Raw genomic sequence first — 27528 nt, forward strand, 5'->3', positions numbered from 1 at the left:
TTACATGAAAAGTAAAGGCTCAAATGGATCAATAAATTCAATTACGACATTGCAAATTTTATAGATGTAAAATTTAATGAGGCGCTACAGGATTTCTCTTTATAGTGCCCATCCAATTACACTTCTTTTAAAAATTGTCTGTGGTAGACAAGACCAGAAACAAACGAATCTCTTGTTCTCACATCCACATAAATTCAATCACGACATTGCAAATTTTACAGATGTAAAATTTAGTGAGGCACTACAGAGTTTCTCTCTGTAGTGCCCATCCAGTTATACTTCTTTAAAAAATTATGGTAGACAAGAAAGATCAGAAACAAACGAATGTCTTATTCTCATATCCACATAAATTTGTTTGCAGATATTGCTAGAATGCTGCTGCTGCAAATTCTACGTATCACAGACAATTTTCTAGCGGATATAAGAGAACAGCAAATAACTTTTAACTGAGACATTCTATCTGGACCAAACAACTGTTTTGAGTGAAGAGCCTTATCATACCTATGCTACTGTTTTCCCCTTATCTACCTCTGCTCGTTTATCTAGCCTTCTGTAAAAACGTCGTTTCCTAGAATAAAAAGAAAAAAAACGAAAAAGTTCATATATCGTGTTATCTACGTGCAGTATTACGAAATGGATGATCAGCCGTTGATAATATTTCCTATAAAGCTTATGACGCAATTATTTGTAAACGCGACGTGATTTATGATTTTCACGGTGAACAAAACGAAAAATACTCTATACCGTTCCCCTCCTGCGGCATAATTTTGCCCGAAATATCGCGGTTTTAAGCATTTCAGTCAACGAATATTATTTTCACACTCGCGAAACATCGAATGGAACGCATTTCAGAGCGAAATACGTTTTTCTTTTCAATGCAGGATTACATGAAAAATGATGGTGAGCTACGTAAACACCTTTTCACTGTACATTTGCAAACGGTAAACACGAGATTCTACGGTAATGCTTCTTCTCGTCGCACGCTTTCGTTAATCGCGTATCTCTCTGGAACCTGTTGCAGAATGTAGTCGCGTTACATCCTCGCGACATCATTTTAATCAATAAGTGCGGATGTCACTCGTGCGCGCTCGCGCAACGATGAGACGACACTTGTCGAGCGACGGTTCAACTATTTTCAATAATTATTTTCCAGAAGCTCTCTCATTTTATACGAGTTACTTTGTATCACTTTACACGGTATCATGCGAGGAACTTTCCTCGTCTAATTAGAATTTGCTTCTCTTCGAAATATTCATAGAGCTTACATTAAAAAGAGGATTTTCTTGTCGAAACGAAAGAGGATTTTCTTGTCGAATTTAGCACACCGAATCGAAATTTAGTTGAAATGGGATTAACTAAATATTCGGGGGCCGTAACAAAAATATTTAATGATCGCTGTCTGTGTTTCCTGAGTCGAAATTGTAATTCTACTTTTGAGCCTATTTTATTCAACACCTACTTTGATACTTTAACCTACATCAATCTCTCTTGATTCTGTTTAACTTACCCGAATACGAATTGAAATTCTGACCTTACTTTCAGCTTCACTAATTCATTCAACATCTATTTTGATATTCTGAAGCCTATAATTTCATTCAACACTTATTTTGACGCTAAAGAAAGTGCAAAAGGAAATTTCATTAAAGTCAACATTACCAGAGTAGGAGTAAGTTGTATCATTAGAATTAAACCTACTTTGCTAGCTCCGTCCTTACAGCGTTGTAGAATTCAAGGATTAACATAGGGTCAGAATTTCGACTCGGGTTTTGCTTTCTGAATAATATATGTACTTGACACGAGTGGAAACAAGCGAGCCGTACATACGAAATATTTTAGTTCCAAAAACAGAAATAATCTTTTCAGCGTACGAATAAATTATTTCTCTCGTGTGACTATTTCACGCGCCAAATTACGAAAGTAATCTTGCCGCTCGCAGCTGTAATCTGTGGAAATGTACGTCCCAGCTTCTGAAAATCTAGATATCGCGATGGATATCTGCCCACGACCACTTATGCGTCACTAATCTTTTTACAAGCACGAAAAGTAAACATACACGCGTGCGCAATGCCACGAACGGGAAATTCTCGAATGACGTGCGCGGAGGAATATTTCCAGGAGCGCACTTCATACTCTCGCGATGCATTTCGTCCGCGCAATTAGAGCGTCATCAGGTAGGTCAATAATTACACGCCTCGGCTCGAGCTTTTCTTCCAGGAAAAATCGCTCCTGCCTTAATTAAAGGGCGGCATCCATTAATTTTCGATAAACGAATCTGGTGATTCAATCCGTAATTAAATTTTCTTGTAAGAAAAATGTGATAAGAAAGAATCGATCCCTCCGCGTGTAGCCAAGTATAATAAGGTTGACGCGCTGCTATCGCGCACTAAATGAAAATTTTATTCGCAATATCGCTGAGCCGCGAACACAAGGCCTGAAATATATATTGGAAAAAGAGAGAGTTAATAAGGTGGACATCATTATCGAGTCGTATCGTGTTAACGTATCAAGTTCAAAAACGTGCTTTCCCGAGCGCTAAGAGAAATATTCGGCCAGGCAGAATTCTAAATGCTGCAGTTAAATTTTATCGCTGTCTTTTGTAATTGCTACACTGAGAGAAATTATCCGACAAGAAATTAACAAACGGATATTTCTGATCAAGATACCGATTAATTTTTGTATCCGACCAGGAAACATCCAGAAAAATATCGGTTCATAATTTTTGATCGGTTTATTTGATAAAATGCTATTATGATCGGAAATATTCGATTAAATTTAATCAGATATCCTGATCGAATATAAAAATTCATCGGAATTTGATCAAAAATATCCGTTTGTTAATTTTTTTATCGGATAAAAAATTTTTATAATTAAATATTTTTATAAATAATAAAAATTTTTTATCATTTCCGCTACGATTGCAAGAGTGTTTTTTATTTCTTGAAGCGAACGTTCAAGAACTTTTTTCTTCTTTCTTTTACACTCGTGTGCTCTTTTCGCGAGTGGATTGTCAGAAGCGACGAAAATCCGGGTCCGGATGATTACTATTACCGCCCAGCTCGCGTTTTACCCGCCCGCCTTCGGGAAAGTCACGCATTTGCGGGATCTCATCCGCTGGAAACAACGGGCTGTCATCCACGTAACTGTTTCACCCCCCGAGCCCGACACCACCGCGCTCTCCTATGAACGATCCTCTGACGCGTTGTCACGAGCATGCGAGATTTTTTTAGCACGCTCGATAAGACGCTCGTCCTCCCCGAGCGTCTTCTTCCTTCTGCCGCGTCGTCGACATATAAACAGCGACGACGGGAACGCGCGCGATACAATCGCGAAGATGCTCGTCCGCGTCGTCGTCCTCAGCCTGCTGCTGACGATCGCCCTGACCTCGGGAGAGATTCTCAACCAGGGATGGTGGAGCCATACGGTTTTCTATCAAGTTTACCCTCGCAGTTTTATGGACGCCAACGATGACGGCGTGGGTGATCTCAAAGGTAAGGGAAAGCGAGGCGCGTCAAGACTCCACGTTGGACGTGTCTCTTTCTTCTTTTTCCTCTCTTATGATTGCGTCTCGCCTTCCACTGTATAATGACTCTGACGATAAGCATCGACGAAGATGACGCTGTGACGAGCCTACTCGCCGTAATTGCGCACCGTTCGGGAAGACGGGATGATTTCGTAACGGGGACGTAGCCTCGATTGTCGCGCGACAACGATTTCACGGCATCGTATTCAGACTTTGTCCGCGACAGTGTTGCGCTCTTTATGCGCCATGCAATCGAGGAGGAGTGCCTGCACTCGGAAAAATTACTTGAATTATTTGTGAGATATAAAATTCGTATCTATGAAATAAAATCCATTTCTCTGTAAACAAACTTTGCAAATCCCACAAGTAAATTTTCAAGTATCTCTTTTCTCTCAGTGTATGAGACTAACTTTTAAATATTAAAATCGTACTACAGTAACGGACATATACTTACGTACAGTAAGTAAAATTAGATTTTATTCATTGTGTACTTATACATGAAATAGTTAAACAAAAATCCATTACGTTTTTTACAAGTTTATAGCATATATTATGGAATAGCGAAACAGTGTTTATCAATTTACTATAACTAAGAAGTTTCTTGTGTTTGTTTACTCAAGTTTATTCAAGTCAAATTTGATGCGGACACGTACTTACGTACACTGTGGTAATACACAGATAGGTCAAGATTTTTGCAATGTACACAATACTTATCAGTATCTACCGAGTAATGTACGTAGAGAGACGTATTGTAACAGTACTGTGATGAGCAAACGAAAGAATATAACGCCAGAACAACGTCGGCAAATTCAGCAGCTTCGCAAAAATGGGAAGTCTTATCGGAAGATTTCTATAGAGCTTGGGATATCTGTTATGACTTATTATCAAGCTATGCAACATATTAAACATCATGGAACGACAGATAACGTTCCTCGTAAAGCGAGATCACGAAAAACCGACATAAGAACTGACCGTAAGATTCATCGATTATCTGAATTAGACAGATTTAAAACTGCAGTTGATGTTCACACTGAAATATCATCAGATCTTGATAAAAATATAAGTGTTAGAACTGTCCGACGTAGATTAAATGAATTTTAATTACATGAACGCGTTGCTAGAAAGAAACCATTCATATCAGAAAAGAATCGCCGAGCTAGAATCGCTTTTGCAAACGAACACTTAAACTGGACGCAACAACAATGGTCTAGAGTTATTTTTACTGATAAATCTAAGTTTAATCGATTTGGATCTGATGACAAAGTATATGTAAGACGTCGCATGGGTGAAGAATATCGCAAGAATTGTATAAAACCAACTGTAAAAGGGGGTGATGGGTCAGTACTCGTATGGGGTTCTATGACTATTAATAGTACAGATCCTATTCACCGAATAAAAGGAATCATGGACAGATTTACGTACTTGAATATTGTGGAAAATGTACTGCTTCCATTTGCTGAAGAATATATGCCGGAAGAATGGATCTATCAAGCAGATAATGACCCAAAACATACCGCACACGTCGTCAAAACATTTTTAAATGACCGTAACATCAACGTAATGAAATGGCCAGCACAATCTCCGGATCTGAATCCAATAGAAATGTTATGGATCGATGTGGACAAATAAGTAAAACAGAGGAAGCCGAAAAATATTGAGGAACTGTACGCTACGATAGAAGAAGCTTGGAATTCCATATCTGTTAATCGGTGCAATCGGCTTATTGAATCTATGCCACGAAGATGTGCCGCAGTTCTTAGGAACAAAGATCTAGCTACCAAATATTAACATATTATAGTAATAAGCCAAAGAAACTTGTTAAAATATTCGTGTTCTTATATGTACGTAAGTACGTGTCCGCAGCAAATTTCACACTTGAGTAAACAAACACAAGAAACTTCTTAATTATAGTAAATTGATAAACACTGTTTTGCTATTTCATAATATATGCTATAAACTTGTAAAAAACATAATGGATTTTTGTTTAACTATTTCATATATAAATACACAACGCATAAAATCTAATTTTGCTAACTATATGTAAGTATATGTTCGCCACTGTATATATAACAGTTGCTTGGAAAAGTATTTGTAAATTTATTTGTGAGACATAAAATTCGTTTCTGTAAAATAAAATTAATTTTTGTATACAAACTTTATATCCCACAATTTTCCAGCAATTCTTTTTTCTCAGTGTATGAGATTAACGCGTTTAAATATTAAAATCGCTTAAAATCGTTTAAATATTAAATATTAATATCAAGAGTTGCTTAGAAATATTTGAAGATTTATTTGTAAGATATTAAATTTATTTCAATGAAATAAAATCCATTTCTGTGAACAAACTTTATGTCAGAAGTAAATTTTCAAATATTTCTTTTCTTTCAGTGTATAAAACTAACGTGTTTAAATATTAGAGTCGCAGCAAGAGTCATTCGGAAAAGTTGTTCCAAATCATTAAGTCCCCTGTATGTTGCAAATTGGACGGAAAATCCGTCATTAAGATTGAGCTTGCGCGAATTTCTCAGCTGCAAGGTAGCTTAGTCAAGCCAATCATACGAAAAATGAGCGAAATCATGAGAACGCAACACATAAAGTAAGATATGATACGATGGTTGCGATTGCATTCGCAAGCTTCTACTTTTTTTAAGTCTTGACATTCTTATCGCAAAATGCATGCACTTGTTAACGCGGCGCGACGTGCAGCAATTGTGTTATCTACTTCAGACATCTCGCATTCTATTCTTTTTCCGTTCATATTCGCTTCAGTTGACTTAAAGACGAAACGTCTCGTTCCTTCGATCAAATGTGTTGACAACACGTATTTGCACTATTCAATGATCCTATATTTCGACGCATTACTTTGTTAAATATTGGCAATTATCGCAAATCGATTCATGCCTTAATTTTCATTACGACAGGCGTTACAAGCAAACTCGAGCATTTCGTGGAATCTGGAGTAGGGGCGATATGGCTGTCGCCCATTAATCGAAGTCCCATGGTCGACTTTGGATACGATATCTCAGATTTCAAAGACATCGACGGAATATTCGGTACAATAGAAGACTTCAAGGATCTCGTGGCACGCGCGAAGAAGCTCGGGCTGAAGGTAGTCGAGAATAAGACGCGTCCGTTCAAAAAGACTTCACTTGTCAGCCGCGCGTTTTCCACCGGCAATGTCACCTCATCCCCCGTTGATATTTAATCAATGTTCGCGCGCGATTTCCAGGTTATTCTCGACCTTGTGCCTAATCACACTTCCGATGAGCATTATTGGTTCAACCAGAGCGTGCATCGTGTCGGCAAGTACGCTGATTACTACGTATGGGCCGATGGGAGAAATAACAACAAGGATCCACCGAACAATTGGCTGAGCGTGTTCAGCGGCCCGGCCTGGACATTCAACGAGACCCGGAAGCAATGGTACTTTCATCAGTTCGAGCGCAGACAACCGGATTTGAATTACAGCAATCCCAATGTGCAAGAGGAAATGCAGGTATGATTGCATTTTACGGAGGAACACGCTTATATCTCGGCATCTATCCGTTCTCCAGATTTCTTGACGCGAAATTTCACTCGGAAAGTAGAGTGATCGTCGAGTCACTCGAACTCGAGTGACTTCTTCCACTCATACAGAGCGAATGTTCCGCTCTTAATCGTCGAGTGAATATTGTCGCTCGAGATTGAGGAGTTAATCCGATGCACTCCCCCGTCAGAGAAACATATTCAAACGATTGGAACATTCGCTTGTACGGAGTTAGAATTCATTCTGAGCTTGAATAAAATATTCAAGTCTTGTAATTTCGAGCGGTAATATTTCCACTGTCGCTTCGAATGAAAAGTACTGCCATCTCTCACTCGTCTTGAATACGAGATTCCATTCCAAGACATTTGTAGAGAGTATTATCTTCTTCTCGATAGGAGCTGAGAAAAATGTTTCTTCTCTGCAATGCGTGGGTGCGCGTGGACGTGCAGCTTTGAGAATATTATTACGTACGATTCGCTTTTACGTCATATAGGAAGTTATCGAGTACTGGTTGCGAAAAGGCGTGGACGGATTCCGCGTGGATGCGGTGCCTCATCTATTCGAGACGAATTACACGTCGGACGAGCCCGAGAGCAAAGCACCGGATGTCACGAAGGACGATTACGGTTATCTGAATCATACGCTAACGAAGGATCAACCGCAAACCTACGAATTGGTGCGAAGTTGGAGGAAGATCTTGGACGATTACGCTAATCGAACTAATACGGATGAGAAGGTGCGATTATGCTCTCTCTCTCTCTCTCTCTCTCTCTAATTTTTGGAATATCAAAATTAACTCAATATATAATTAGTATTAACTCATATTGTTCCTCGATATCGCGTTGCTTTTGACAGATTAATAACGTGTTTATTCTATTTTTGCACAAGGTGATGATGACCGAGGCGTACACCTCGTTGGAAAATACCATCAAATATTACAATTACGGTTCCCACATCCCCTTCAATTTTAACTTTATCATGAACGTTAACGCCAACTCCAATGCCGCGGAATTTAAAAATATAATAGACGAGTGGATGAAGGCGAAACCCAAGGATGGCGTAGCTAACTGGGTGGTAAGGGAACGTTATTTTAACGTGACTCAATCTTTACGATAAAATACGCAATGATAGATATCAAACTTGCAAACTTGGCGACTGTCCAGCCGGAGCGAGCGCATTGTTGAATCTCTTTTTGATAGTGCAGAACGGTTCCGGAAAGAGAGCTATATCAATGCGCAATGCCACGAATGAAACTTCAGTGTTTGAGTTTATACAGGCATTCCCGTAAATTTTTGTACCATCGAATAATTCACAATAACAACCGCCGAGTGTGATTTACCGCTAAGTGAACGTTAAGTATAATTCATGAATGTAGTTCCGCACGCGCGCACGTTTTAATAATCGTACGAGTGGCATTTCGCAAAAATCCGGTGATTCGCTCAACGACGTGGTAATCAATGTTAATGCGTTACAACGCGGCTGTCGGCTTTTAACGACTGCTATTGCGGAAAATCGATACAATCGCGAGTTAATTGGGACACTCAGGCGCGACGAATGCGCTAAAGCGCAGATATTTACGCGCTGATCAAAATATCCGCAGATGGGAAATCACGATCGCAATCGTACCGCCACGCGTTATCCCGGAAGACCCGATCAGATGACGATGTTGGCCATGACGTTGCCAGGCGTGGCGGTTACGTATTACGGTGAGGAAATTGGCATGGTTGACAAGAGCGACATAAGCTGGGAGGATACACAGGATCCCCAGGCTTGCAACGCGGGCAAAGAGAAATACAGAAGTCGATCTCGCGATCCCGTTCGCACGCCGTTCCAGTGGAACTCGGGGCTTCACGCAGGTACGCGACAACGAATCGTGCAAATTCGCGATTATTGCACTGTGAAAACTGATGTGTTAAATTTAACACATTTCATGTGTCCCAAATCATCCACTCTCACTTATATGTAAATTTAACGCAAAACAAATGTGTTAAAAAGTAACACGCATAATATGGAAAAAAATAATACAAGAATTTAACACTTGAATACCGTTAGGAATCACAGGTTGTGTTAAATTGACATATTTAATATGTCAAAGATAAATTATGTCAATTTAACATTTTCATTTCATCAAAACCATAGATTAATACTTCTCTCAAATGTTAAAGTAACGTTTTATTTTAGTTAATTTAACATTACACATATGTCAACTTAACACAAACTGTGATTTCTGACGATATTCAAGTATTAAATTCTTGTGTTAATTTTTTACATATTATACTTTTTACCATATTTGTTTTGTGTTAAATTTACACATAAATGAGAATGGATGATTTAGGACACATAAAATGTTAAATTTAACACATCAGTTTTTACAGTGTGGCGATTCGCTCTTGCTATAAAACTGTGCTTGGCTCTCTACACGGGAAGAATTGTACGTAGAGTAGGGAAGACCGGGGCTATATGGCTCCAGGGATATGTTGCTCATGTGCTTTTTTAGTACCTATACTGAGAAAAATTTAACTTAAAAATTTAATTTAATTTAATTTAAAAATTAACAAATATTTATTAGGTGAGTACAACTGGTATATTTACGTAAGTAAAAATTCTCTTCACTTAAATTATTGCTTGCTTAAACCGAATAAAATGTTTAAAACTGTGGAATCACTCCGTGACCTATCTAATGCTTCTCTCATTGACTCGCGATAGGTTTCAGTAACACCAAGAATAAAACCTGGCTGCCGATCCACGAAAATTATCGCACTGTAAATTTGCACGCTCAAAAGAGCGCCAATGAGTCGCACTACAAGGTTTATCGTGCTCTGACGAAGTTGCGCGAAACATCCGACGCGCTCAAGTCCGGATCAGTGACTACCCAAGTGTTGAACAGCACCGTTCTGCTCGTCCTGCGGAAGACGCAAAAGGAAGCCGCGACTTTACTGATAAATTTCTCAATTCAAAACAAGTGGGAAGGTGATCTGACGGGAGTCCTCACGGGATTCGAAGGCGGTGTGGTTAAAGTAGCGAGCGTGGATTCCAAGATACGGGAAAAGTAAGTTGTGAGGATTTCAAGATTCACTGATAAATTAGGATCATTGGTATACGCGCTGATTAGATGTGATTCCGAACACATCGACATACGTGGTCCGTTCTTTTCAGCTGCACTGTTGCGTCGGTGCAATAAGTTAAAGTGAGACAAAATATATTTGTCTCTGATTGCGCCAGTGCAGCGGCGCAGCTGGAAAGAATGGACCTATGGCTCATGAAATTTTGCTGCTGCATAGTACGGCACTCGCGACGCAAATGTCAACGGGCGGAACATGTCGAAAGAGGTCTCAGTGAAACTCGACAAACGAGTCCCTGTTTGGCGACGCTCATTCGATTCCGGCGCATACAAACCGCAACGGCGTAGTCGTGAAAAGATCTAATCTCCTACTCTCCTGCGTCTTTCAGTCAAATTGTCGACCTGAAGAAAGTTAATCTCCCGGCGAGAGCCTCGATGCTCTTCCTCTCTGATGGCAAGTAAACCAATTCTAAGCGAAGCAACGGCGAGGTTTCAGCGTATGTGACTGAGCTTCGGACGATCCCGCCGCCAGCGTTTTTTCCGACAATATAATGTGTTGTACATGTGATCGGAGCGACAAAAATAAATAATCAATGAAGGACTCGCTCTCGCTGTAATCGCACGTTGTACACGGATGAGAATACAGTATTTTAATTACGAGAGAGAGAGAGAGGAAGCTGTCTCTCGCGCTCCAATTTATTATACATTATATTATTATTAACGAGAGGTTGATAACAAGGGGTTATGGTGTTAGCATTGCGTCTTTACATAGCACGCGCTGCAACAAACGCTCAATTCAGAAATGCGTTTCGAGCTCCGGCGCGCGCGCGTCGTGTCATAAATGTCACCGTGGCGCGATAATTGTCTTTCTAACGCGCAACGGAAATGTCAAAAGTCCCACTCCATCCTGTGCGCCCTTTTGGATTTATCACGGGCCGATCATAGGTTTCCGTCACTCTTCTACCTCGCTCGGGAGAGAGCATTCCTTCTCGGTCTCAGGGCTTTATCTTGCCTCGGCGACGCGAACCGATAATAATTCTTTGTACGAGTGGCGTGACGGGAGAACCAATTTTCGTATCTAATCCCCCGTGATGGGAAAAGCATCTGCGTGCGCGGGAATCTTCGTGAGATTGCCGACAGGATCAAACAGAGCCCGGCGCGGTAGTCCGTCAGGACGCGCACATCTCACCCATCGAGATCGCATTTTATTCACCCCTGCCACGCTCGCGCGTTTTCCTTTTCACATCCACGGAAATGTCCCGCCGCATCTGATCAGACGACGATCTTGGAGGGGATATCTCGGAGAGATCGCACTTTTGCCGTTCTTTAAGAGCGAACGATCAAGACAATCGAAATCGTTCAGGCCGAGCTCGCTCTCCACGCAAATGAACGAATCAACAATCATGAGCGACGTATTTCTCTGCGGAAAACAAATTAACGCGTTACGAGCAGAAAACAGGGAGAAAACAGCAGCATGGATTTTTTTAAATGTTAACAATAAAGATATTCTCCAAACAAAAATATTCTTTTTTTCTGTGTACCAATACACAAAGTACCAAAGATACAATTTTTTTACTTTCATTTGATTAAATACAAGTATCAATATAAGTGTAGTTTTAGCAAAAAGAAAATTAAAAGTTTAATTAAAAAGATTTACGTTTGACGCCAAGGAGATAGAACCAAGACATTGATATATCTCGCTAGGATTTTTGGGAGAGCCCGACGGATATTTGTCCCAGCGGTAATAAGTAGAGTGACAGCTAATGTGTGTTCTGAATGCCCAAAACAGAAGTTTATTCAATTGAACGAAGTTATTATTAACGGCGGGGAAAACACGTGCGTCCCGTCGGTAGCGGAAAAGTTCAACGCGACTGTGGAAATTTTTAACAACGCGTCGCGGCTTTCGACGAGGATTTTTTAAAAAATTGTTCGGTTTTTTTGTGTTACGTGTCGATTACCGCACGAGATTATATACACGTTATGCATTCCATCTGTCCATCTCCGCTTTCGTCCATCTCGATATTAAAATTCTTGTGGCCGGCTTTACGCGTAATAACCGTTTGTGCCGTTGACGCGCACGCTCACGCCGTTCGAAAAACCGTCGCGAATGTCATCAAATCATAACGGTACCTCGAGAGAACATAAAATGTTTGTGCGGGATAAAATCCAAACTCGCACGAGATCCGCTCGCAGAGAGAGGAGAGAGGAGAGAGAGAAGAGAAAGAGAGAGGGAGAGAGAGAAAGAGAGAGAGAGAGAGAGGGGAAGAGGACGAGAGAAGATATTGCGAAAGAGGATACTGCGAAAAAGTTACTATAAAAAATAGTATGACGCGATCATTACGAGCTCGTGGAGGAATATTTTTAAGCGACTTCAAAAAAGAAAGATCTTCAATCCGACCCGTATATTTGTATATATATATATATATATACGCGGAAAAAGAATTTCAATCCAGATAAATAAACGAGGATCAGACAAACAACTCGCTATGACGAGAAAGTATATTTCTGTGACTGTGGTCGAAAAGATTTGTCTGAACATTCAGCTGAATTAAAACTCGGTTGAGATAACTGAGAGCAATTCGCTGAGTCAAAATTCCCTCCTACGGAAATCTTTATGTTTCTACAATAAAGTTGTTCATTTGTGTCCCAACTAACGGAAAATTCAGTCATACTGACAGAGTTGTTTTTTTCGCGTAGTGTCGTGTATGCAATATCATTTCCTAGACCGAGAGTCACACAATGAGCTTCTACCTTACACGTAACGCATACTAATTGAAAGTCGCATAAACAATTGTAGTAATAACGAGGTTGTAATGGTTTCGACTTTATGTGTTAAGCAGCGAGCACAAAGTTCTGCATAACGCATAATGCATAATGAAGGAAATGAAGGATTCTCATTGATTCATTTCATTATGCATAATGCGTTATGCAAAAGTCTGTGTGCTCCTCGCTTTACATTAAAAATCATGTATTTCTCGATCCAGACAGCATAGATGACGCCGGCTGTGTGTCTGCGATTACCTCGAGAATCACTGGACCGATCTTCATGAAACTTTCAGCAAATGAATCTAGACATTTAGGAGGAGTTTCAGGCGAACATGGATCAGAGATTCTCAACTTCCAGCTCGCTAACAAATACCGGTTCGCTAATATTTCTTGCAGTGAATGATGAATAAAAACTTTTCAAAAAAATAAACCGCCTTAAAAAATCTGAATAGCTGGTTGGAAGGATTGGATAACTATAATATTTATCCCTTTCAGCTCCAGTTTTAATGTTTTAGAAAGTTTTTATATTTATTATTATTCATTTTATTTAAAGTTACATATATATATATATATGTAATTTTTAATAAAATGTGTAATAATAAGTATAAAAACTTTTTAAAAAAATTAAAAACGACTTTATATATATATATATATATATATATATATATATATATATATATACCCATATACACACACATATACACACACATATACACACACATATATAAAGTCGGTTTTAATTTTTTTTTACTTATATATATATATATATATATGTCTATAATTATTATTAGTGTAGTTTCAAGACATTACGTAAGTATAGAAAGCTCCGTCCTTTTCAGCGCGAGGGACGTCATCTTCAGCTAGAAATTCGCGAAATTCGCAACAGCTGAGAACATAATCGCGATCAGCATGGACAATAAACGGACGCTTATCGGACGGAGTCGTCGCCCCGTCGTGGCGTCCGTTCGCAGCGCCGCACTTTCAGAGCATGAATTATGCATTTCGCCGGGAACATCGATATTACTCTCGAGCACAGAAGACGTTCGAACTGCACTATTCGAATAGGAAAATGATTTATTATCCCGGTTCTGCCTGGCATAACTTACGAACTTCCGCCGTGACCGAGGTGATCGCCATCGGGCCGGCAGGTACCTGACAAATAGCTGATAAATCTGTAGAATAATTCCTCTACCGCCCGTATTCCTATTTTTATACGCGTCACATCGATGTGTTGGTAAAGTTCTTCTTTGTTCGCTCGATATCAGCGGCAAAGCCCTTCACGACGTTGTGTCGCGATATAACGAGGGATGTAAATAGCTTTAAAGAGAACTACACGAACCAGCGCTATCTTCTCTCGGAGTAAAGACGCATATATAAAGATAAATGTAAAAAAAAGAAATTGATATTAATTCCTGCTCGAGAGAATGATAAATATAAATTATAAATACACTGAGAAGAAATGAGAAATATTTATTCGATGGCTGCTAATAACATATTTATTTGTACTAACATATATATTTTTACATTAAAAAAAAATTTTTTTTAATATGAAGATATATACTTTCCTAAAATCGTAACACTTTTCATAAAAGCAATTGTTTATCTCATTTAAACAAAAAATTTAGATTTAAGTAGATTTGTTATTAATATTCCCCGAATATAAATATTATTTATTATATATATATATATATCCCTCTCTGAAAAAAAAAAATATATAATATTATATATATTTATTAATATCTCTTTAGAAAATAAATTTATTTTCCAAATATTTTTTCTCTCAGTGCATAAGTAAATAATATATAAAAATTAATACATGTTTCAGAGAATCGTATCTTCTCAACGCAGATCCGAGAATATTGTCATGTAGCCTTTTGCATTCCCAACTAGATTTTTCCAATGACTTATCTTAAGAGACATATTCTAATGACGAATTTTAGAAGAATAAAAGCGTCTTGAGTCTTCCGACGATGCTGCGAACGGTTTGCATAATAAGTACCACACAAAAGGGAAAAACGGAATTCCCTTAAACCAATAAGTTCGTTAAGCGTTAAAGACGTATTGCCTTTGCAGATCTTTCGGATCTGTATTCGTACGCGTTTCTGTATTTCCGAGCGAGGTATTGCTTCAAAAGCCAAATTCCCGCGTCGCCGTCGCAATAAATCATCCGCCTCGTCGGAGAACGCGATTCAGCTCGTTTAATCATCCAAAAGTCGTTGTAGTTCATCGGGGGCGACTCGTATCGACGAACTCTTTTTACACGCTGGTCTGACTTTCCGTGCGCGGTCGTGTTACTCAATTTTAATTTCATCCTCCAGGTATACACACACACACACATAAACGCCCTACCTACCATTCCTAGGTTGAAAGTTGTGTAAAGAGAACTTTATGCCAGTATTTTGTTGATAAAGTTTTCAAGTATGACATTCTTTTAAAAAGAACAACTCCTCAAAAGTTTCGATATCGCGCTTTAGAAACCTTGAATTTCCTTTGCTCAAATATCCCTTTGAGCATTGTTCGCCACAAATAAATTCGCGACAACAGAAATTTATTTCGCACTGCGAACACGTAATTTATATTATATGAAAAGCGATATCGTTGGTTTTATATTTCTTAGATAATGCGACATTATTCCCGATGAATAAAAAAATACCGTCGAACGGTGAAATTCTTGGAGTTTATTCACCAGTGTGTATTTTCAGAGAAAATACCAAAAGACGTATTTTCAGTGGCGTATCAAGGGAACTATTTATGAATTCACTATTGTTGTGCAGCGTCCGCGTAGCTGTTTATCGTGATTCAATTACACATCCGCGTTCTTGCAGATAAATGGGAGGATTTGAGGTAGAAAAGAAGTTAACTATTTAATTAAGCTCTGCTAAAAACCGTTTGCTAAATTTTTTGGAGTGAAAAGTGGCAGTATTTTCACTCGAGGCGATAGTGAAAATATCGCTACTTAGAACCACAAGGATGAACGTTTCACTCAAGATTAGAGTGGATTCTGAGTTCGTATGAGCGAATGTTTCAATCGATCGGAATGAATATGTTCCTCTAACGATGGGATGCATCATACTGTGATAAATTTCACTCGTTTTCACATCTTCCGACCACGAAAAATGTATTACAGCTCGCTGCTCCTCGACGCTGCACTCTGAGGCGGTCATCTTCAATACTACACGGCACATGCGCGGATAGCAGGATTGCCAACACGAGTACGTAATATGTATCGTAATATATACCGAAATTGCCTTTTATTTTAATTAATAACTTGTATCTTTACAATTAAATAATCTTTAATTACTTGTATCTTTACAATTTCAAAAAATAATTTAAGATTTCAAATGTCACAAAATGAGGCTAAAAGCTTGTGAGAGCTTTCTTTTACCTACATTTATGGTTCTATGGTTAAGCGTGTAGAGCTGCGACTGTAGGTGACACAACACAGAGAGACGAAAAATAAACAAAGAATAGCGAAATACGGAAAAGACGGCTGCACCGTTAAAATAAGATTCCGCCGCCACGGGCAAATCTTTTTCTCCTCTTCTTCTCTTTTTTGTCAAGCCCTTTTTTGTCGTGTAATATAGCGTCGCGGGCGAAGTTTTAAATGAGTTTCAGGTAAAAATCGTGAGCCCCCGTAGCCGAGGCGGGCAGGGCGGATCCGTCGTGGCGCGTATACGTTGCATGACTCTGTCGTCGGCTATTAATCTTACGTCCTAATGCACCGACCGGGTAATTCTAAAGTAACTATCGCGAAAGAAATTGCCCCAGGGGAAGTTTCGCTGTACACACGTCGCCATGACCCGACATTCTTATTGCCGCTTATTACTCTCGCTGCTACGTTCTGCCTCGTTCGGAAACTTACGACGGCTGACGATGCGTTAAACAAGTCAAATTTAAATTGCCGGGCCGTCGCCACCGCGGATGCTCTATTTCGTCGGCGGTACGGTGCTCGCGGAAGAGCGTACGTGTTCCGAGGCCATCGGCCAATTAAAGTGCAATAATTGCGAGCGAGTGCGTACTCGAGAACGGGCTTTGCAGGCTCACCTCGTGCAATTGATCCTCAATTACCAGCGCGCGAGGTAACGCATTTCATACGGCAGTGCGAAACTCCCGCCGCGTTATCTTTCTTTTGCAGCCGGCCGCGATACCACCGTGTTTCGTGTGCCGATATAACAGCGAATCGAGCATCTGTTTGCAAAGCTGCAGCGTGTCCGAGCGTGAAGACCCGGGAACCGATGCAAGTTTGAATACCGCGAATCAGTATGGAACTGCAATGATGCGTCAACCGAGACCTGCCTTCGTACACGACACCGCGGCGGGAGAAAGAAGGGAAAAAACATCGAAATTTTTGGCAGAGAGATGAAGCGCGAGCCAGCAACGCGCAATCTCGCCGGCAGCGAACACAATGTTCTCCCTTCTCATACTACGGTTTCTGCTTGTAGATTACACCACTTTCAGTTACTTTCATCACGACATGATGAAAAAATATCCAGATACTTCCGCGAAACGCGGGTCAGCCAATTCGGGTCACGTGAAACATCGCAAATATTATACATACAGATGAAATATCGCGAATATTACGCAGAGAAATACGTACTGTACTTCAAGTGAACGTTTCAAGCATTTCATAAATTTATATATCCGTAAATCAATTCTAAGTTCTCATCACATAAACGTCAAATTTATTCAAGATACGTTCTGAACCCCAGTAAGTTTAACATTTTCATAAAAAATATTAAATTGAGACTTGGGTTTATTTATTCACATAGAATCAAATTAATTCTTCAAAGTTTTGTAATATTCTTGTAAAAATATTAACTCTTCTTTCTAGTACATGATAATGCATGAGCTTTTCTCAAATTTCCGCGAGGGTAAAATAAAAAAAAAAATTACCATATAGAATTTTATAACAGAGAAATTCATCGACATTCTACCTAATTAACTATCCTTTCATTTCGTACATGCTATTTATATTTTAGGAATTAAAATGTGCTATTAAAACACTTGCAATGGTCGTAGCGAAATTTTTTACGTTCCTTAGCAAGATAGATCGACAATCTATTTACGAATTATTGAAAATATAGTAAAACTGAAAAGAATTCATATGAAAGAAAATTGTAATATTCTCTTCGTGTAATAAATATATTTTAAAGCTATTATCAAGAAAAATACTTCGTCGAAGGTAACCGTTGTTTAAAGGAAGGAGAGCAATTGCTTTTCTTAGCGATGGAATGATATTTTTCTGTATACAGTGATTCGGTAATGGTGCATCTTCGTTGCTAATGGATGCAACTACTTAATGCCCAATCGATGTTACGGAATTAGCGCATACAAATATTTGCCCAGTGGTTTGTCCCGCAGGACACGCTGTAGCATAACTGGCAGGATCGAGCAAGAAGTTTGGGGTTTGCAATGCAAAGAGAGAGACAGAGAGAGAGGGAGGGCTGAACAACTTAAAGGCTCTCCTGTAAGATCGCTAACAAGACAAATCCCGACGACGCGACGCGCACGGAATTGTTCTCCAAGTTTAGTCGCGCTCCGCGTGGTCGTTTTACGGTCTGATGGAAGTTCGAAGTTCTTCCTAGCATTTGACCAGTCGTTGATGCCTCTTTTCTGCTCGCACGAGAATTCTTGCAACGGCACGCCACGCCGCCGTTTTGGCAGACACACGAGTGACGCGCCTCTCACGTCGAGTTGTCTTGAAAACCGTGTCCGGATCGCAAATTTCTATATATCAGTGGACTGCTGACTTCTTAAATTTTACTTGTATAAAATTCCCGCGAAAAGTATACACTAAAGAATATTTCGAATATAGCCACGTCATTCCTTCGTAATTCTTTACATACTTTCCATGTTTTCTATAACTCTAACTGTCGAGTCTAATAGTTCTTTCTGTAAAGTCGAAATATTACATTGAAAGAAATTACTCGAGAAAATAAAAGCTATTTTACTATTTTCCAGTTGAAACAACTATTCTTCTCTTTCATGTATAGAAAGAGATGGATACCTAACTCAAGCACTTTAAATACGCGCAGACATAAGTCGTAGAAGTGTATGCGCAGAAAGGATGACTTTACCTAATCGTTTCGTATGTAAGAATTGCGCCGCCTCATACATAAGGAGTTAGCAGTAATATATAGGAGTTCGGATCGCTTGCTGTAAAGCTCGCACTTATTTCTGGCGGGGTCTTAAAAAGTCGTAATGTTCGATTCGGAAAATTTACGCGCGGCCTCGTGAATCGCTAATTACTTTACCGATCGCAATTCAACTAAACAAACGGCGATATCGATCGTCGAATATCCGCGAAAGCGTATTGCGTCGTTTTTTAACCGACTTAAAAAACGGAAGGTTCTCAGTTTATCTTGTACACATGTTTGTTTGTTTATTTGTATATTCCCTCATAACTTTCGAGAATCGTTGGAGATAAAACTTTTTATAACTTGTTCAGTATGTTATTTATATGGTTCTTAGATTAATGTCATTACTCGGCTCGTTCGTCCGAATAACCTGGAAATTACGCGATTCCATTAATTCCTTGAGAATCCGAGAATATCTGTAGATACAAGACGAAACTTTTATTTTTGACTGACTTAAAAAAAGAAAAAATTGTTTTCAACCGACTTCAAAGACACTTTTAATAAGTAATTAAAAAGTACGAAATAAAAAAAGAAGAAAATAAAGCACCTTCGAAAGCCTCAAAAGTAGAAAAAAATATGAAATAACTTTGAATCAAGGTCTCTATGTCCCTGCATATGTCATGTGCTAATATTCTAACGATATTAGAGGTCGACGCGAAATGAACAAATTGAATAGAGTAATTAACTGTATATAACTATAGGGAGATAGATAATAAAAAAAGGTGTGATTATTGGAACTCAATCAGTTAAGTCTTCGCGTCGCCTTCTGACATTTAGAATATTAGGGCAGGATTGTACACATGAAAGTGCATACTGCAATCAAGTAAGTGTTACTTCTTTCAAGTATCTCGTAAATCTATCACAAGTTCATCGCGTGCATCAAATTTACTTACACAAGATACATTCTGAATCCTTGTAAGTATAGTCTTCCTCTCAAGAATATGAAATTAAAATAAATATTCTTGCTACATAGAATTAACTTCTTTTCTTGGATTTTTTCAAGAAAAGAAATTGATCCTTTTCCTTGGAAAGTTTTATGACATTCTAGTAAAGATTCTTTTTTTGACGATAAACTTTTCTGAAGTTTGTGATGAATATATTTGAAGACTATATTATCGATAAAATATTCTTTGCTGAAGATAACCTTTACTTGAAGTAAAAAAAAAAATGAAAACTGAGTAATTGCTTTTCTTAGCGGTAGGTTGACATTTTTCTCTGTGCAGATAAAAATATTGGTTCGAAATTTTTTTATATCTTTCAGGAAACCGTTTTTTTTATTACCTCTGTGATTTTATGAACTGTCAGCCGTATAATCGTTCTCGCGACGTTTATTTTCGTCCACCTCAGCGAATGAGAAATTTTCGAGCTGCCATGTCGCGTGTCGCCGCTCGAACTTGTCGGGGAGCGTTTCTAACGGATGCGTATCCTTCAATATCGTTCAATTAACAGTTCGATGACAAGTACGGACAGGGACGCGTCAATGCTATCTTGCACAATGGGTATCGCTAAACCAAGGGAGGTTTTATTTTCGGGATAATAGAAAGAACCACCGAAGCGTGGCGCGCAGACGTGGTCGCGGTGGTGTTTCGTGAAACGGACGGAAACTAAATCTGGTACGATTTAAAACGAGGTCAAGCGATTAGGGCCCTCCCTCGATTAAAGCAGACTGCTGTCGGTACCATTACCCGAGCGACAGTCAGGACAAATCGCGAATCAAGATACGAGCGCGCTTCGACGCAGATTACTCCGCGTGCCGACAAGCTGACGTTGGCGAACATTGTATCACTCTAAATTGTTAGAAAAGAAAAAAACTCGCTCCTTCGTATGTCGAGTGTAAATCTTGCGATCGAAGGGACACTCATCGTGGTCACTCAATTTCTCAGGACTGAATATCGCATCGAGATCGTTTTCAAGTCGTTCATATCGATTTAACACGTCTGCTACCGCTGCTTACTTGGAGGATTCTCACAGACCGTCTGGCATTTTCTTTTTTTTACATAATTGTATTATTGTACACGGAGAAAAATAATTTGCTGGCCCAGCAAATTTTCTACTAGTCTAGCAAAATTTTTCGTTATTATATGAACAGCAAAAAGATTTGCTAAGAGTACTATTCACTATTTGCTGGATATAATTTGCTGAATCTACAAATTATTTTGCTATAAGAATCATGATGGATTTATATAAGTAATTGCAGTGTTTTGCTCCGATAACAAATAAATTTGCTAAGGATACATTATTTTGCATCAATAGCAAATTAACGTGATTCTTAGGACAAATACACTCAACAAATTTTTTTTATCCTGGCAACGAAACTATTTCTGCTCTGATAACGAATAATTTGTAAAATTAGTTACGTCAACAAAACGTTTTTTTTATGTCACTACGAATATGCAGTAGTAACAACGATTTTGCTAAAAGTGCAAAATTATTTTTCTCCGTGTATAAAACAGACTTAATTTGACAATGTGCACGGAAGAAGAGAAGTTTGGTTAAATTAGCCAAATATCTGACGATACATAAACAAATTCCGGTCGAAGTTACCGGAATTCTGTGTTAATTAACAAGACTCTGATTAACCAAAGCAGACTTTTGGTTAATCACAATTGTTCAAGTTGAATTCTAGGAAAATATTGTTAACTTAGACAGAGAGAGCATTCTGGTAACTTTAATCAGAATTTTGGTTCGTTCATATTTCACCGTACATTTGGTTAACCCAATCAAATTTGGGTTGATAATTAGTGTGAGCAAGAAGAGGGTTATTATCGCTCCCTCACGCGGAGCGTTCGGAATTGACTCGTACAAAACACATCAGGTCAGGAGAAAATAGACCGAGGTATTCGCCGTGACGTCGTGAGGAGAAACGGTCGAAGCTTCCTCTACTTGAGCGAGATGACAAATAAACCCGCTCGGAGATCAATGTTTCTCACGACTGAGAAACGTTCGTTTCTACCAGGCCGAGACGTTGTCCCGAGACGACAACTTAACGAAGCCGGTGAAGTCGGAAGAGAGTCAATATTTCCCTTTTCTCGCCAGTTCGACGGCGTCGCACGCATGCACGGATTTCGATTGACTACACACATCATCACGTGAGAGAACGGCGTTTGCGTTGACGAGTGGCGAAGGCAAACGCTCGATGGAGCGTTCCCGAACGCGTTTCTGCCACAATCGCTCCCACTCGACACGCGAGGGAGTCAGGGCAAGGAAAGAAAGACAAAAAAAAAGAAAGGGGGAGAGCGAGCACAGAAAGTTAATCGATAGGACACATCGGTGAGTCGAGTGCTCCAAATGTTACAATAAGCCGACCTAATTACGACCTAATAATGAATTTCTTTTGACATTTGCTAGGTCGGATCATCCCTTCAATGAGATATCCACCTATCTCTCGTTTTGTCTCCATTCTACCCGCCAGATATCCGCCGCAATCACTTTTCAATGATCGCCTCTGGTGTAAGTACACTCTATGGATCGATCCATCGATCGAGCAAGGTCAAAGTGAGTCGAGACCGCGGAGAGTAAAAATTACGAAATGTATTCGCGGATAAAAAACAACCTGTCTCTCTCTTTCTCTCTCTCGTAGTATTTTTAGTATTTAGTATTACTCTCTCAGAATAAGAGCGCCGAATAACTCTACGTTACTCGCTGCATTTCCCGGGCATAAATAATGCACGGCTAATATGAAGCGAGCGATTAGCTGATACCGAGTTGTCGGTAAAATGCGACGTTTATGTAAAAATCGATCAGATAAACGAATGTAAGCGCAAATACATGTAAACATCGGGCAGCACGGTTGTGCCGGCATCTAGGACGAACGTCACTTTGCGAACTCTCTCTCTCTCTCTCTCTGTATGTGTGAGGAAGAACTAATATTAATTATTATGTATTCCTCTTCATTTTCTATTTATTTTATTAATATCTGCGCGAAATATCAGAGAGAGAGAGAGAGAGAGAGAGAGAGAGAGAGAGAGAGAGAGAGAGAGACAGACAGATAATCATAAAATATAATAAAACAGGCCTGTAAAAGCCGACATAGGTACATTTCCATTATAATTTTGACCCTCTTCAGTGAAAAAATTGCAATTATAGTAGAAATCGTATTGCGATTTTTTCACTTAAAGGAATCAAGTCCATGACCGAAATCTACGAACTATGATAGGCCTTTGTCAAATATATTGATAATTAATTTATAATTATCTATACGCGATTTAAAAAAAACTCACGACAGGTTTTATAGACCTGTTTTATTGTCCTGTGAGCGTCCAAACTATCTTGCTGTCGGCTGTGCATTGTACTGTGTCAGCGTTCCGAATGTTTCCGCATCGTGCGTGAATGCGCGATGCGGTTTTTGTGTTTTTCGACGCGGTCTAATTAGCCGAATCATATGTTATCCACAATGCGCGTTTCCGCAACGGCCGACGTCAGGGGAAAATTGATGGACGATGTAGCGATTCGCGGGCGATAGCAGAAATATATAAAAGAGAGAGAGAGAGAAAGAAAAGATGGAAATAGAACATCAACCTTCTTTTCCGTTAAATGTCACAGGATTAATTAAATCCGCAAATTGGAAACGCCGCCGCAATTATATTACACCTCTCAGCTCGCATTAGAGGAAACGGTGAACAGACGCGCAAAGAAATTTAATCGCGCCAATAACACCGTCGCGAATGATGAGTTTAACCGATTGCCACGGGAAAAGTGCCGTTGACTCGAGTGCAAGGGAAGAACGGCGAGATACGCGCGCGGAGATGGTCGCCGGTGAAGAGGATGTTAATTTTATTAGACGGTTTTCGTTTTGCCGCGCGGCCGAACTTTGTAATCGGAGACTTCGCGGCAGGTTGAGCTTCGCCGAACAGACACGAGAAGACTTCGTGGCGTCGCGAAGAGGAAGACGCGAGCGTTCCTACGTCGTCGTGTACGTGTCATGTGTGGCGCGAAAATCCGCTGACAAATGGATTCGCTAATATCGCGCGCTTTGCAACGCCACGAAGGGATCTTAACGAGCGTGGACGCGCCTGGCAGGAGCGGGAAGAGGGACGCGAGGGAATCGCGAAAACGAGAGTCTTCAAAATGAGCGCATCGCGTACGTCTTTCATTAGCCGCGCTCGACCCGTTTTTTCTCTCTCGCGACCTCCTTTGAATTCGCCTTAATGATAGTAGTTTTCGAGTTTACGTCGCCGTGGCGGTCATACACGGGCTCTCATGTCCCTCTTCTCTACCCTTCCTTTCTCTGCCCCGTTTCTCCCGAGTGTCCCGTGAGAGAAATAAGGTTAGCCGCGGCAGGAGGGACGCGAACACGTTTCGCACTTGTTTTCTGCCGCATTAATGTATGCGAGATAAGTGTAAAAGCGCTCGGCGCGGCATGGCGCGCCGGCCCCGACAGATTTGCATAATTCTTAATAACTGCCCTCGCGCATTCGCGTGCGGTTTTTCGGTTGAGAGCGGCCGATATATATCGTCAGAGCCTGGCACACGCGATATACGCAACGGGAGAGATGCAACGAGACCGATCGGAACATACACACGCACGCACGCACCGCGCGAGAGTGCGGCGCACTCGTTAATTATTAACGACGAGATTATAATTACAATGAGCTCTCTCGCACTCCGACTGCCGAGTCGAGCCGCTGATACAGAGGCGCCAGATTAATTCCATATTAGATTGTTACAGGGGCGTATTGATTGCGCACGGCGAGATCGCGACGTCGGAATGGATGTACAACGCGGAATTAATTGCGTCATTCCGCGCGCGGGACGCCGAGAACCGGCAGAAGAAAGGCAACGGAGTCAACTGCCGTTCATGAATAATGTATCGCCGCGTGGAACCTCTGTTTTAAGCGGTCGCCGATTCTGTATAGATGCCCACGTGCGATCCGAGGCATATGTACTACACGCGAGACGCGGCTCAATTGTACAGGTATGACGGAAAATCTCTAGTGGAATGTCTACGGAGTCGATTCTTACCTCTCGCCGTCGCGTTATCGCACACAAGGCCTGCAGGGAAATACGTTCGTGTCTTTTGGCTGTCGCGCGACTTGATATCTAAGAACGAATTCACGGAGAAAAGCAGAAAGCCGGTCAGAACTCGCGCTGACAGAGACCAGAAACTGTCGACTACCACCTGACCACCAATGTGAGTTCTGATTGGTTCCTTTTGCCTTTCGGATTTGGCATTTTAGACTTTCGAGGCGTTGTTCAATACTTTGTTAGTTTTCCGGGTTTAAACCGTCTTCGTTGTATTTGGTTCCGATGTTTCGTGAACATTTTGCTTCTTCAGAGAGAAGGACTTGAAACTTCAAGTCGTCAAATCGTTCCGCTCCCCGAAGAACTGAAAAGTTCACGAAATATTGGGACTAAATACAGGAAAGACACGATTCAAACGCGGAAAACAAGCAAAATATTCTGTTTTCGGCTTTTCTGCTAAGTTGAAAATTCGCCTTAAGATTGAGCAAACTACGAGTTCAACAGGATATTCCGGTGTCGCGTGCTGAAAATGTCTCGTTAAAGCGCTGCAAGAATTCCAAGAACAAAGCGTCCTAACGACGCTTTAATTTTCAAAAGTGAGCTATATCGAAATATTGATCCCACGGAGAATATCTGGAAGCGAACCCACCCGATGCTCTCGAGTCTAGCACATAGGAAACCTATAATTGGACCTGAAAGACCGATAGCTTTTTTCTCGCGGCGGTCGCGAAAGTATAAAACTTCCGCGGGAGTACACAAGGATCAATACTTATTGCGTTCAGGCGGATTTTAACTGGATTAGTCCCCCTCCACACCTGGGCTTTTATTTGCTGAGACGTCAACGTCTAAATTCTTCGCGGAATCGTTTCGACACGAATCAGCGGAAACGCGTTGAAAATTTTCTGTCTAGTAAAAGCGTCGATGCCTGAACACGCATCATTCCCTAGGTCGAGAATTACACAATTTTTAACGTACACAACTTTTAATATATACGCGTGAAATCGACGTGATTATAATTAGAGTCACTATACAACCCTGGCATTATAATTATAATTATTTATGTAATTTTCAACTTTATACATTAGTAATTAAAATTAGCTGGAATTGCCTGGATTATCATAAAATGTCAAGGGAATGAAATCAGAGGGTAGGGTGTCTAAATTTCGTGTAACTATATTTTCCACAGGATCCTAAAGAATAAAAATTTGGATCAAATCGGTCAAAGGCCGTTTAGGAACATATAGAAAATAGACAAATAGATCGGTATTCATATAGTTGGATTTAAACTTTCAATATATATATATATATATACAAATATCCTGTGTGTGTGTGTGTGTGTGTGTGTGAAAGTATTAGATATTAAGTATTAATAAGTAAACCTATCCAAAAGAAACATTCCGATTTCTTTCTAATTTGGCACAAATGCAGAAATACAAAAAATATTTAGGTCATATTTTTTTATTTTATCCCATTTTGAGTTTCACGGGCAGTTTAAAGATTTTTAATGTTCTCATTCCTATCATCAAATACAACAAAAATACATAAGAAATAAAATTGAGTACAAAATATAGACGTTCTTGATTTGCTGACTATGAATATAATTATTTAATTATAAATATAATTATTTAAAGATCAAAACAACAAAAATGTCCAGGATTAAATATATATTCGGGGACTTGTACTTTTATTTTACCTTTAGATCCGTTTTAAAGTTACCGTTCGGTATCATGTATAATATCATGTGTGTTACACATCGGTTACACTGAGAGAAATTACCTGATAAAAAATTAACAAACGGATGTTTCCGATCAAATTCCGATCAATTTTTATATCCAATCAGTATATCCGATTAAATTTAATCTAATACTTCCGATCATAATGGCATTTCATCAGATAAACCGATAAAAAAATTATTAACCGATATTTCTCATTGAATGTTTTCTGATCGGATAAAAATACATCGAATTTTGATCGGAAATATCCGTTTGTTAATTTTTTATCGGATAATTTCTCTCAATATATTTAATGAAGACGGAAAAGGTACGTGGAGTGCGAGTTACGAAAATATTAACTGGTACTTCTGGAATAATGCGTTATATACTTCTCGCGAATAATACTTCTCTACAAGGTGAGTCTGGATTTTTCGACGATTAACCGAGCGAATTTCATTAGAAGAGCATATATAACCTCTGTGTTCCGTTAACCCCCTATTAATTATGGAAGCCGAAACATATAGCGCGAGTAATAACATTAAAGTGAATTTCCGCTCCAACAAGATGGCACGAATTCAAGAACAAGACCTCTCCAATATCCTTCGAGTTATTGGCGCACGATCAGATTAATTAAATCGCCGCGCTCAGAATATAAAACTGCGCGTTCTTTGCGTGTACGTTGTTTTAATTAATGCAGAAACGATGCGGGGAGAGAGAGGGAGAGAGGGAGAAAGCACAAATGTTAGTTTCGGATGGAGATATGCATGTATCGCGTGTTTAATTAATATTGCCGTTTTAATTAAAAAGTTGCCACTCATTAGGCTTTCTGTTGGTTCGTGATCGAA

At 39.7% G+C, this 27528-nt stretch overlaps 2 protein-coding genes across 3 annotated transcripts in view; one reads left to right on the plus strand and one right to left on the minus strand.

The window, feature by feature from the left end:
* The window catches only part of LOC116851055 (calcium/calmodulin-dependent 3',5'-cyclic nucleotide phosphodiesterase 1-like), a 92093-nt gene that overhangs the window by 59855 nt on the left and 4710 nt on the right, over positions 1 to 27528 (minus strand). The gene's annotated exons all lie outside the window — the stretch shown is intronic.
* LOC116851056 (maltase 1-like) lies at positions 3305 to 10771 on the plus strand. The gene is made up of 8 exons (XM_032830079.1): positions 3305 to 3488; positions 6442 to 6629; positions 6750 to 7016; positions 7540 to 7782; positions 7935 to 8120; positions 8647 to 8902; positions 9753 to 10095; positions 10497 to 10771. The coding sequence occupies exons 1-8, from the start codon at positions 3332 to 3334 to the stop codon at positions 10567 to 10569; spliced, it is 1713 nt and encodes a 570-aa protein (XP_032685970.1). The 5' UTR covers positions 3305 to 3331; the 3' UTR covers positions 10570 to 10771.

This window comes from Odontomachus brunneus, unplaced genomic scaffold, assembly GCF_010583005.1.
Source record: "Odontomachus brunneus isolate Ranch 3 - 2012 unplaced genomic scaffold, Obru_v1 Obru_scaffold_165, whole genome shotgun sequence".
Classification (NCBI taxonomy): domain Eukaryota; kingdom Metazoa; phylum Arthropoda; class Insecta; order Hymenoptera; family Formicidae; genus Odontomachus; species Odontomachus brunneus.

What these genes read in the sequence shown, in the direction of transcription:
- LOC116851056 (XM_032830079.1), top strand. Translation starts at nt 3,332, where the DNA reads ATGCTCGTCCGCGTCGTCGTCCTCAGCCTGCTGCTGACGATCGCCCTG. An exon ending in ATGGCGTAGCTAACTGGGTG is followed by an intron (nt 8,121 to 8,646) that starts GTAAGGGAACGT and finishes AAATATCCGCAG; the next exon opens with ATGGGAAATCACGATCGCAA. An exon ending in GATTCCAAGATACGGGAAAA is followed by an intron (nt 10,096 to 10,496) that starts GTAAGTTGTGAG and finishes TGCGTCTTTCAG; the next exon opens with TCAAATTGTCGACCTGAAGA.